The sequence below is a fragment of the Lathyrus oleraceus genome, chromosome 1 (genome assembly GCF_024323335.1).
Source record: "Lathyrus oleraceus cultivar Zhongwan6 chromosome 1, CAAS_Psat_ZW6_1.0, whole genome shotgun sequence".
Classification (NCBI taxonomy): domain Eukaryota; kingdom Viridiplantae; phylum Streptophyta; class Magnoliopsida; order Fabales; family Fabaceae; genus Lathyrus; species Lathyrus oleraceus.
This window is the reverse complement of record NC_066579.1, coordinates 424,615,389-424,629,109: the sequence shown is the minus strand read 5'-3', so window position 1 is coordinate 424,629,109 and position 13,721 is coordinate 424,615,389. Positions and strand designations below refer to the sequence as shown.

Below are 13,721 nucleotides of genomic sequence, written 5' to 3'. Positions count from 1 at the left end.
AAGTTGTAACTTATGCTTCTAAACAACTCAAGACTCATGAAAAGAATTATCCTACCCATTATTTAGAATTAGTGGCAGTGGTTTTTGTGCTTAAGATTTGGAGGAACTATCTTTATGGATCAAGATTTGAAGTTTTTAGTGATCACAAGAGTTTAAAGTATTTTTTCAATCAGAAGAAATTTAACATGAGGCAAAGGAGATGGCTAGAATTTTTGAAGGATTATGATTTCAAGTTGAGTTATCATTAAGGTAAAGCTAATGTAGTCAAAGATGATTTGAGTAGAAAGTCGTAGCATGTCTCTGCTTTGATGGTCAAGGAAATGGATTTAATCGAGAAGTTTAAAGATCTAAGTTTGGTGTGTGAACTAACAATGACAAATGTGAAATTAGGTATGTTAAAGGTAACTAATAATGTGCTAGAAGAGATTAAAGAAGGTCAGAAGTTGGATTTACACTTACTGAAATAGTTGACATTGATAAGTCAAGGAAAAGAAGTGGAACTTAGGGTAGGTAATGATGGAGTTATGAGATTTTGAGATAGGATCCGTGTGCCATATAAGTCAGGACTTAAGATGATGATTTTGGAAGAAATTCATAGAATTGCGTTGAATATTCATCATGGAGATACTAAGATGTATCAAGACCTTAAGAAAATACTTTGGTGTCCAGGCATGAAAAAGGATGTTGTTGAGTTTGTGCATTCTTGCTTAGTTTGTCAGAATATGAAGATAGAACATCACAAATCATATGGATTAATGCAACCTTTGAGCATTTCTGAGTGGAAGTGGGATAGTTTATCTATGGATTTCGTGTTGGGTTTTCCTAGAATCGTTAAAGGGTATGATTTGATATGGGTTATAGTCGATATATTGGCTAAATCGGCTCACTTTATCCTAATCTATATCACTTACTCATTGAATAAGTTAGTAGAGATGTATATTAATGAAATAGTGAGATAACATGGGATTCCATCTATCGTAGTTTCAGATAGAGATCCTAAATTCACGTCGAGGTTTTGGGAAAGTTTGCAAAAAGCTATGTGAACTAAGTTAAGATTGAGTTATGCCTATGATTTGCAGATGAACTGTCAGACGAAAAGGATTATCCAATTCTTGAAAGATTCGTTGAGAGCGTGTGTTTTGGAACAAGGAGGCAGTTGTGATAGTTATTTACCGCATATTGCATTTACCTATAACAACAATTTACATTCTAGTATTGGAATGACTCTTTTTGAAGTGTTATATGATATGAGGTGTATGACACCCTTGTGTTGGTATGAATCTTGTGAAAGCACCGTTTTAGGACCTGGAATAGTTTAGTAGAGTACCAAGAAGGTTAAGATAATTCACAAAAAGATGAGGGCGTCGCAAAATCGACAAAAAAGTTATCATGATAAGCGAAGAAAAGCCCTTGAATTTCAAGAAGAAGATCATGTGCTATTGAGAGTCGGTCTAATGAATATGGTCAGTCAGGTATTGAAGTCGCGGGAGCTTACTCCTCATTTTATTGGTCCTTATCATATTCTTAGAAAATTCGGTGAAGTCACCTACTAAGTTGCATTGTCCTCATCTCTTTCAAATCTCCATAGTGTCATTCATGTCTCTCAAGTTTGTAAGTATATTCTCGATTCGTCGCATGTGATTCAGTAAGATGATGTGCAAATAAGAGATAACTTCGTCCTTGCGAATTAATGATTAAAAGGTAAAAGACTTGAGGGGAAATGAGATTCCTTTGGTTAAGGTCGTATGGGGTAGAACTATTGACGGTAGCGTGACATGGGAGCTGGAAAACGAAATGAATGAGTCTTACCTAAAATTGTTTGTTTCAAGTAAATTTTTAAGGACGAAAAATTTAATAAGTGGGAGAGAGTTGTAACACCCTAGATTTTATTCAAATTTTATTTTGTTATTAATAAGTCAATTTTGGCGTGTTTCATGATATTATTATTCTTATTATTGTAATAGTTAAAAAGAAAATATATACGTTTATTTTATTATTAAAGAATTTTTGTTATTATTAAGAATATGAATTATTAGAATTAATTAATTTGGAATTTGGTGGAATTATTGGAAAAAGGAAGTTAGAATGGTAAAATTAGTGGAAAAGTCAAATTAGTATAAATCATAATTTTAGGGGAATGAATGAGAATAAATATGATTGATTTCAGAATTTTAATTATAAAAAAAAAGAGTTGGAAAGAAAAAGGTAGTATGTGTTCTTTAGGAAGAAAAAGAGAGACACAAACCCTAATACACAAAATTTCCTTCTTCTTCTCCAAAATTCTAAGAGGAAGACTCAATTCACCAACGGGAAAGATATAAAGATTGTGCAAGGAAGTATTTCTAACATTGTTAGGAACTCGAAGGGAAAATTTTGCACTAACGAGGTAAGAGAGAGATTTTTCTATGAATTAGTATTTTGGCGTTTAGGGTAGTGGGATTTTACCTTGAACCCCGAATTTGATGAACTTCCATTTGAATTTCCCTTACGAGATGATTATTCATAATCTTAGGTTAAGATCCCTCTCATCATCATCTAATTTCCTTTGATTAGTAAATGATTGGTTCTATCAATTTTCATTCTTGCCATGAATATATGTGAATTTATGCTAGATTGTGTTGTTTTAAGCGTTTCTAATCTTTATAATATGGCGATTATGTTGAAGGTTTGATATGAACTAGTGTTTCATTATGCTGGAGGTTCGAAAAGGATCAGTGTTGAATTATGTTGTAGATTTGATAGAATCAATGTTGAATTCGATTGGAGGTTCGATAAGAACCAGTGTATTAATTATGGTTTGGAGGTTCAGATGGAATTAATGTTTGGTTGCTTTTCATACATCATATATATCAGAGTAGGTATCGTCTAGCGAGAGTGTGTAGTACAACATAACTCACATGTACTTCTAGACATTGCTTGTCTATAGAAGTCTAGGAGAGTGTCATAATATGTGTGTAGCTTGCATGTACTCCTAGAAGTAGAGTTTAGCAAATGATATTGTAGTGCATACGTAGCTCACATGTACTTCTAGACATTTAATGTCTACCGACATCTAAGAGAGTGTTGTAGTGCGGAACGTAGCTCATATATCCTCCTAATCTATTAAAACTCATGAAAATAAGCTATGAGTTCAGTGATAGTACCACATGCATTGAATTATATGAGTAATCCATTTCATAAGCATTCATGTATATGTTGTGTAATATTGTATGAATCTATTTGATGTGGTATGAATAATCTACGTGATGTGGTAGGAATTGTGTAAATACGATATATTATGATATTGTTGCCCTTTGCTGTTATTATATCATTTAATTTATAGAATGTAGTCTCACACCTCTGTTGCTATGTTTCTCAATGTGAATCTATGTGCAGAGTATTATCATGTCAAGATTGAAGAGTAGTCGTTTTGCAGTGCTTGATGGAAGAAGGTGTAGAAGACCAATTCATTAGTTTCTCTTATGGTTATGTTTTGTGGAACTATTAAGTTATCTAGTTAGTTTAAATTGTAATAAAGCTATGATATTGTGACATCGGGGTTGAGATTCATATCTTTGAATTATTTTGTTCGTTGTTATGCTTTGATCAGGTACTAATTTATGATTATTTTCCTTGTTATCTATGTTAGTGTGATACCATATTGATTTTATAACAACTTATTCCGCAACGTATGTTATATTATAAAAAAAATTATTGGGGTTTAGGGTGTCACATAGTCAAGGGGGAGAAAATACTGTCTCAAAGTGTTTCCTAAACCCTATGCCTAAAAGGCCCTTATATATACTTCTCCCTCAACGGGAGAAATGACATATCACCACTTACACATTCACCACCTAAAGCAACATGCTTGCATAACATGTCCTCTCACCTCATGTGAGCAGGACCTCAAAAACCACCGCATATGGCATCTCACCATCGTGGGAAAGTCCTAACCTTTATAAACTGTTAAAAAACTACTAAGGTCAATGAGTACCCATGTCCTTGCAAGGGTAACATGCACACATGTATTTTTTGACCAGTAGATAAAATTATCTCACAAGACTTTCTTTATATTTCTGCACCAAACACTTTTCTGATGAGTCCCTCTACAATGTTCTCTCCTCCTTAGCTATTAAAAACTTTATGTTTCTTCATGGAAAATTCAGTTCAAGGGTAATGCGACCCCCAAACAAGGACTTTAAGCCTCAAAATATTGTCCCCCAAAAAGTCTCAATAAAGTTAAATTTAGTTATAATATATATATGACATATAAATTACGGATATACTCATAGTAGAGTGGGTAAAAAAGACTTCATATGTTTTTGGTCTTTGTTTTGACTCTTGTCGTCCACACAAATTAAAATATATTTTAAATGTCTCACTTTAAAAGTGACTTAATTAAAATATATTTTAAATGTCTCACTTTAAAAGTGACTTTAGACATCTAAAGTGGTTAGATCGGTTATGCTTCATGGCTCCAACATTAAACCTTTTTGGTCATGATGTTAAAGACCATCGACGTATTTTTTTAAATTCTTTATTGTCTTCTTTTTTCTACTTAACCATAAATTTATTGACTAGGAACATTTGTTACCTCCATTAATTTTTTACACACACAAATATATATATATATATATATATATATATATATATATATATATATATATATATATATATATATATATATATATATATATATATATATATATATATATATATATATATATATATATATATATATATATATATATATATATATACTAAATAAAATGGTAAAAAGGAAGCAAAAGGGTGTAACAAAATATAAAAAGGGGTTAATAGCTTGATTTATTTTTATGTTGATTATATATATATATATATATATATATATATATATATATATATATATATATATATATATATATATATATAATCAACATAAAATAAATCAAGCTATTAACCCCTTTTTATATTTTGTTACACCCCTTTGCTTCCTTTTTACCATTTTATTTAGTTTCTTTGTTAGATAAATAATGGATGCTAAATTGTGATGATGAATTAAAGCCAATACTGGACATGGATGCATATGCAATCAAATTTACTTTGTATTTATCATCTAAGATTAAAGATGAAAATGGTGTGAAACATTTGAAATATTTATATACTCAAAAGAAAGTTATTTGTCAAATAAGACAAAATATAAGAAGGAAGATGAATCTATTGTCAATGCTATAAGAATAACTAGATAAGGATGAAATGAAAATTTTATTCAAAACAAGTGGAAGAAATTGAAATGTTTTTCTTAAGATGTTAGATACAATATTGTAACAATGTATATGATAAGTTTAGTACGAAATCAGTAAAATGACACAAGTTAACAGTTTGGTGTAAAGTCATCTATGTCTGGAAGAACTTAACCCAAGAAAAGAAATTCACTGTTAATATTGAAAAATATAAATTGGTCTAATTTAAACTTTTCTAGTTCAATATCATTTTTCCTAATATTACCCGTGAATTTCTATTAAGAACTCCCCTTGAATATGATAGCCCTCTCACCTCTTCTCAACCAATTCTTAAGTGTTTGGACATTTACAATAAATCAAGAATGATTATACAAATCACAACTCAAACTACTATATCCCTTAACATATAAATAAGACTTACGAATAGAGTATTACAACATAAAACAAAATGACTCGGACAAATAAACACACATTGCTAGATTCTCAAGGTCCGAGTCTTGACAATGGAGAACTCCTCCTTAAATAGCAACAAGGTCCAACTTTAAAGCCTATTAGAGTTTTCATCTTAGAACTCGGCTGAACAATCCTGCAAGCGCAAGAAACAATTATTCATTAAGTTAATTTGTAATCATTGATTTGTTGCATCTTTATCATATTTGATTTAATCCGTTTAATCTTGGTGAACAATCTTTTGGGAAAACTTCCATATTCTAAAAAGTGCATAAAACATTTAAAACATGATTAGAAGAATATAGCAACAAATTTTCAATCAGGCGCAAGATTCACTCAACGCACAACAAGTTCTTGTCGAGAAAGAATGTCTCACAATCTTGGAAATATTTTGCTCTACATATTACCTATAAAATGACGTAAATCATATGTAACAAAATAAAATAGTATAAGATAGTTCAATTTTATAAAAGTCATGTGCATGCTCTTTTTTATAAAGTAGAAGTGAATACAAAAAGGAAAGATGATTAATTTGTGACCACTTAAAAAATTATTCTTATAATTCAGAAATTATTTTACGCAATATAGACTTGGCAATAAAAGGGTTAATTAGTTAATTTTATTTTTACCATAAATTTATAATTAATTTGTAAATAAAAACAATGTTTTTGTGTGATTAGTGAGTGCAAAGAGATGCGATAAAAAAAAAGATCACACATAGAAAGTATCTTGGTTCAATCAATGTAGGTTAGTTCGATTCTCACACTTTTGTGATATTTTTCACTATATGGTGCTTAGCTTCAAAATGTTTTTCTTTTCACTATCATTCTTGATCACTTTTTTTATCAATTATAGTATGTATTTTGATAGTCTCGCCATTATTACAATTTCCTTTTAACATATATGCGATGTTATTTAATCTATCTTAATAATAGATGATGAAGAACTTGAAGATAAGATGGGAGAATAAAAGAGGCATTAGACACTATTCATAATATATAGTTTGGGGTGTTCAAAACCGAAGCAACCCAATAGAAAACTACAAATCATACAAATCAAACCAAATTAAATTGAAACTAAAAAAAATGCATTTGATTCGAATGTGTTTGAGTAATTTTTTAACAAAAAACCGCGCAGTTTGATTTAGTTTGCGGTTTATATTTTGCAAACTAAATTAGACCAAACCAACTGAATTATATTACAGCCCAAACTTCACTAATCTCACATCCAACCCAAAATCCAAACCTACTGTACCTTAGCCTTACAATTACGAATATTTTTTTTTACTCGCATTTAGGGTTTCAATTTCAACCTTCTCAAATATCTTCTAGCAGTATCTCACGTTCTCCTCATCTTCTTTACCTTGTACGTCACGTATCTTCTACTCTAATTTATCATTTCTTATATACTTTCTTTTTCATCTTCTCACTTTTATGCTAGTGTTCTCTCTTCCAAATAAGTTTTTATCGTACATTTCTTCTCTAATCTCATATCTCTTATGTTCTTTTTTTTTCCATCTTTTTAATCTCCCATCTCCTTTGTTTTTCTATTTTATTATAATGGTGTTGATACTGTTTTATGTTACTATTTTATGTTTTTTATTTCACTTTTATTTAATCTGATTTTTTTTATATTAAATGAAAAGTTTTTGTTTAAATATGATGTGTTTCGTTGTTATTTGATAATGTATGAATGATTAAACACAAAATTATGTTATTTTTTATAGGTGTATGTATGACTCAATAAAAATCTTGTAAAAAATCGAATCAATCTAAATCACGTTAGTTTGGTTTGATTTGATTCAATTTTATATTTAAAAGTCAACTAAACTTAATCGAACCACATATTTTTTTCTGACAGTTCAGATGATTTTTAACGTTAAAATCGTTCAAAATCGCATTGCAAATACTCATTGTTATATTGATCATTCTTTTTAAGGTAAAAGTTTGATATGTTGTTTGTTTCACAAAATTGATCAAAACGTTCTTTCTAACCATAGTATTTTTTCACATTATTGAGACAAAGTGACATTTAGGGGATAGTTGATTGTAAGTAGCCTTTAGGGATGTGATGGCTTGAAGAGAGTCGTGCTAGTGTCATTTCAGTATTTGAAAGAGTAAATTTGTTCTTTATTGTAAGATCATTTAATTTGTGTTTCATTCATATTGAGTTGTCTAGATCTTTGTTAGATATTTACTTTTTAGCTAGTTTCTTTCCAATTATATATATAGTATGATACGTGAGATTTATGCATGTTGCATTTTTTTTTAATTCAAATCTTAAATAACATCCTCACATGCATAGGTGAATTTATAACGAGATCAAAATAATTAAAGAACATAATATATGTTTGTCATCTTTAAAAATTCAAATAAGGATTTTTTTTAAACAATCTCTTTTTTAATGATGACAGTCATTTTAATTAGATTTTTGAAATTTCATTCTTATATAAAAGAGGTTTATAATTAAAATTAGAGGACTAATACAAGTCGGATAAATTTGCCATGACATATCAATGGTTCAAGAAATGAAGAGGAAAAAACATAAATAAAAAAGGACACACATCATAAGATAATTTTTAGAATGTAGTCATCGAAACCCTTCCCTCTACTAAATGAAAAATTAGAGGAAAACTTGATTTTATTTTGTTTTGAAAGTGAAAATAAACATGCATGAAGACACTTGGATAATTTAGGAATATTTTGTTAGAAAATTAATTATAAAATACGTTTAAATAGTCTTTTTCTCTTTATAAGTTAGCAAAATTTTGAATTTAGTCCTATATTATCTTTTTTTTGTCTGAGTCCTTATATCTCAATTTTATGTTGACGATAGTCCCTGGGGTTAGATTTGTGTTAAAAAAAGGTGAATTGACAAACGGCGCACACGTTGAATTGTTTTATATATGTTTTATATTCAACAATTTACATACGTGGATATTCCTTTATTTCCCACCAAAAATACAATGTTGTTCAGAAAATATATTTTGCTTTTAGTCCCTGTAAATTAGAGTTTTGTATGTTGGAAGAAAAAAGAAACTCAGATTGTGGGAGGGAGGAGACGAAGCAACGAAGATGACGAAATGCTAATTTTATGACCTAGTAACACACAATCGCATCTTCGAAACTCAATCTCATCTATACTATCTTCTTTCTTCCTTCTATCGGTGAGTCAACTCTGTTCATTGTGTCTTCTTGAAACTTGCATGTATGAAATTCAGTTTGATTTTTCATTACGAGGGTAGATTTGATAGGGACTGTTTAGTATATTACACAGGGGAAATGAGCATGCAGTAGAAATAGATCCAGATAGGTGGAGCTTATTTGAAGCAACAGGTATCATGAAAGAGTTAACTGAGCTTGAGCATTCAAAGTATTGGCTACGTTGGTATAACAATAATGCTCATAAGTATAGTAGAATGGTGAGTGATAGTGATACTGATAAGGTATATCAATATGTCATGATAATGAAATGTGCAGTTCACATATATGTTGAACATAAAGATAAAGGCAATGCAGAAGAAGTTGATGTAGGTGATTTTCAAGTAGACAATGTTGGTGGTGTTGAACAGGTTAAAGAAGACAATGATGGTGGTGCTTAACAGGTTAAAAAGGCTAATATTGATGGTGTTGAACCGGTTGAAGAAGCTAATGTTGGTGATATTGAACAGGTTGAAAAAGTTAATGTTGGCGGTGTTGAACAGGTTAAAGACACGGAGGACAGTGGTGATAGTGACTTTGAAGCTGATGGTTTATCATTTTATGATAGTGAGGATGAGAGGGCTCTTGGGTTGGATAATTGCTTTGATGTTATTGAAAATCAAGTTGAAGAAAGGGGTAAATGAGATGATCATCAACTATGCTAGTGATGAGCTTGGTAGTAGTGACCCCGATGCTTCTAATGGGGAGAAGGAACCAAAATATCCAAGGTTTAAGATGCAAAATTTGGACAAGAATTACAAATTCAAAATGGGATTAGAGCTTGTATCACTTCAAGAATTTAAAAAATCAATAACTGAATGGTCGGTATTAAATGGGAGACAAATAAAGTATGTGAAAAATGACAAAGTTAGAGTAAGGGTAATTTGTAAGTTGGGAATAAGCACACATATAGAATGAAGAAATGGGTTGGAACACACACGTGTGGTAGGGTATTGAATAATAGTTCTGCCACTTCTAAGTGGGTTGCAAAAACGGTGGCGGCTAAGATGGCATCTTTAGATGGTGTTAAGATTCGTGATATTGTCTCTGGGATTAAGAGTAACTTCTCTATTGGTGTAACTATGGGCATGGAATGGAAGGCCAAACAAATTGCCAAAGCTCTTATTGAAGGTGATGTAGTAAAATAATACAACATTTTATGGATATCCTCTACAGAGTTAATGAGAGTCAATTCTGGGAACACTTGTAAAATTAATCTAACAAGGGTTGGACCAACAATACAACCAAGGTTTAACAACTTTTATTTTTTCTTAGATGGGCTTAAGAAAGGCTTCACAACATCTTATATGTCATTCATTGGAGTTGATGGATGTCATCTTAAGACTAAGTATGGATGGACTCTTCTTATTGCAGTTGGTAGAGATCTAAATTACCAATATTATCCCATAGCTTTTGGTGTATGTGAAACTGAAACAAAGGAATCATGGAGGTGGTTTCTTACCTTGCTTTTGGAGAACATTGGTCAAGAAAAGAGGTGGATTTTCATCTCTGACCAACAAAAGGTACTTTCATAACTACAATATTTTTTGGATCCTATCTCTAATTATGTAATATGTTTTGGTTTTCATCCCTAACTATGTTAATTATTTTTGGTTTTCATCCCTAACTTTGTAGGTTTTGATCCATGTCTTTGAAGAATTGTTTGAGAGGGTAGAACACAAACTTTGTTTTAGGCATTTATATGCCAATTTCAAAAAGAGTTTTGGTGGAGGGACACAAATTAGAGACTTAATGATGGATGCTGAAAAAGCCACATATATCCAAGTCTGGGATGCTAAGATGAAAGAATTGAAGGAGCTCAATGTGTAAGAATGAATTTTATTTTTATCCTAGATGTGATGTTCTTATGAATAATGTATATGAGGCATTTAATAACACTATATTAGTGGCAAGAGATAATCCAATATTAACTAAGAATGAATGGATAAGAAATATCTCATGAATATGAATGTCAACTTAAGAGAAAAGGTTGATAGGTGGAATCATAGGATAATGCCTAGACCTAGACTTAGGTTGGATAAGGAAGTGGAACATGGAGGGAATTAAATTTCTAATTGGCCTGGTGACACATTATGGCAAGTCGAACATACACATACCAGGAATAGTTTCACTGTGGATACTTCAAGGAAAACATGCACATGCAGCTTTTGGGAACTAGTGGGCATTCCTTGTAAACAGCCAGTCGTTGCATTAGGTTTTAGGAACCAATCTCCTGGAGATTGTGTTGATGGCTATTATTCCAAAGATACTTATGAGAAATGTTATGGTTATAATGTAAGTCCTATAAAGGGACAAGACATGTGGTCGGAGGTTGACATGGAAGACATGTTGCCTCCATCATATAAAAGAGGACTTGGACAACGAAAGAAGCTGAGGAGAAGGGAACCTGATGAGGACCCTAATAAGGTAAGAACACAAACAAGTTATTGTTACACAAGATGTGGTGTACATGGCCATAATGCAAGAAGATATACAAGTCAAGTAGTTGACCATGAAGCTAAAAAAAGAAAGGTATTGGACTCCCTGTAACTTTGCATATGTTATCAATGTCATTGATATGTTACTAATGTTCTAACTTGTTTGTCTAGAGAAAACTAAAGAAAACAATAATAGGACAAGGACAAACTCAAACTGCAACACAAGAACAAACTCAACCCACCGAAGCTCAAACTGCAACACAAGAACAAACTCAACCTACTGAAGCTCAAACTGCAACACAAGAACAAACTCAACCTACTGAAGCTCAAACTGCAACACAGGAAGAACCACAACCTAATGAAACTCAAATTGATGTTGACCCTGAGTTTGAAATGCTTGCTACAAATCTTGTAACAACATTTTAGGCAACTCAAACTCAACCAAATATTGATGTTAATAGACCAGTTGCGTCTGCACCAAGTCAACCAAATCATAGTGCACCAATTACACCAGCTTAAGGTGAAAACTTGTTACATCTTTCACAAATTTATGATGTACCTGACTATATTTTGAGTGCACCTGTTCGAACAATTAATGATGTACCTATTGCACCTGCTTATACCAATCCAACAGTTCTTAAACCAGTTAAGTTCAATATACCATTTCATAATGATTTGGAATTATTTTGTTGATGTCTTGCATCTCTAATATTCTATATTTTACAGAAAAAGAAGACATACAAACCAAAAGTTGCAAGAAAATTGGAGTTGAGGATAAGTGGCAGGACAAGGGTCCTAAGATGCAAAAACCTAAAAAGAGAAGGAAGTAATCAATCACAACCTATGGATGTGGACAAGGCTCCATAAGCATCTTGTTGGTGTCTTGCACCTTTATTATATTTTGAGACTAAAGTCTATGCCCTTTGGCTTTATGTAATTCTGAGACATATAACATCATTATTATTTATTTATGGTGTGTCTTTGCTGTACTTTGAGACAAAATTATTTGCCTTTTGACTTTATGTAATTCTGAGACATCTTTATGGTTTATGTGTGGTGTGTCATTGTTCTATTTTGAGACAACTTTATATGTCTTTATGTTCTACAATATTAAGTAAACGCATGAAATACATGGATGACATAGAAACATAACATTAAAAAATAGGGATGTAATACAAAACGCTACAAACATATAGGGACATAAATTAAAATTTTCAAACGTTCTGATTCATTCAATAATTAATCCTTACAGGGACGAAATTAAACAACTACCCTTCTTCTAAGGACTAAAACCAAAAATAAATTACAGACACCATGAACATGAAAATCACTATCATTTCTGGTAAGCAAAGAACAAACACCACGAAAGAGTCAACAAAAGCTTAAACATTTTGGTCTTCTTCCTTTCGTTTTCCAACTTCAGTTTCATATTCTCCTTTTTCCTAGCTTCAAGATCTTTAATGATGCAACCTAACTCCTGAACTACCTCTGAGCAATTACATCTGATTGAGTTTTTATGTTCAGTTGATGTGTTACATTCAACTTCATCATCCTATATGAAAAGCGAGCAACCTAATCCCGAATTAGAACACTTCTAGAATCTTCTTTTAGGGTTTTTAGTTGAATTTGAGATGAACATCCCCATTGCTTTATTGCAACCATAAACTGGAATTTCAAACTCAGAGAAATTACCTAAAGATGATGTTGTCATGGTTGAATCTGCACTAGGTTTGAAGTTTTGGACAAAGGAAGAAGAGAAGAAGAAGCGGCGAAGATTTGAAGAGAAGAAGAAGAGATGCAAAATTGTGTCTTTTTTTGGATTTAGTCCTCCTTTTTAATTATCCTCCACTAGGTTTTCCATGTATTATCCCCATAAAATTATAAAACAATTCCATGTATGCGATGTTTGCCAAGTCACCTTTTTTTAATGGAAATCTAACTCCAGGGACTAACACCAATACAAAAGTGAGATATAGGGACTCAGACAAAAAAAAGAAGATACAAGGACCAAATTCAAAAACATGCCAACTTACAGGGACCAATAAACTATTTAAGCATATAAAATAAATGGATTGAGACTAAAATCGTGAATAATCACTTTTTTATAGTATTTTAAACACTCTCGAATTTTCTTAGATTTTATACAAGAATATCCAAGATAATTCAACATATACTCGAGTTTGCACAAGATCGATGAAACTCGAATGTAAAGAAGATAAAATACGGAATTTTGGTGAAGAGGATAGGCTTTCTGTTACATTTTTCTGAATACGAAATGCTCAATTTATAGGTCAAAGTGGTGGTGTTTCATAAAGTTGCGACCCTTGATGAAACACACAAGTTGCGACCCTTGATGAAACACACACTTTCAACAATATTTTTATCAAATATTTCATTGTTTCGCCTAGAACAACACTTTTACCAAATGTTGT

General features: G+C 31.5%; 1 protein-coding gene across 1 annotated transcript; it reads left to right on the top strand.

The window, feature by feature from the left end:
- The first annotated feature begins 9,765 nt into the window (after positions 1-9,765).
- LOC127113766 (uncharacterized) lies at positions 9,766-12,156 on the top strand. Its single transcript, XM_051046505.1, has 6 exons — positions 9,766-9,982; positions 10,127-10,374; positions 10,487-10,677; positions 11,017-11,278; positions 11,461-11,700; positions 12,016-12,156. The coding sequence occupies exons 1-6, from the start codon at positions 9,766-9,768 to the stop codon at positions 12,154-12,156; spliced, it is 1,299 nt and encodes a 432-aa protein (XP_050902462.1).
- The last annotated feature ends 1,565 nt before the right edge of the window (positions 12,157-13,721 follow it).

Coding starts and splice junctions, on each gene's coding strand:
- LOC127113766 (XM_051046505.1), top strand. CDS start 9,766: ATGAAGAAATGGGTTGGAACACACACGTGTGGTAGGGTATTGAATAAT. Junction 10,375..10,486: donor TCATCTCTGACCAACAAAAG/GTACTTTCATAA, acceptor CTAACTTTGTAG/GTTTTGATCCATGTCTTTGA. Junction 11,279..11,460: donor CTGATGAGGACCCTAATAAG/GTAAGAACACAA, acceptor TTGTTTGTCTAG/AGAAAACTAAAGAAAACAAT.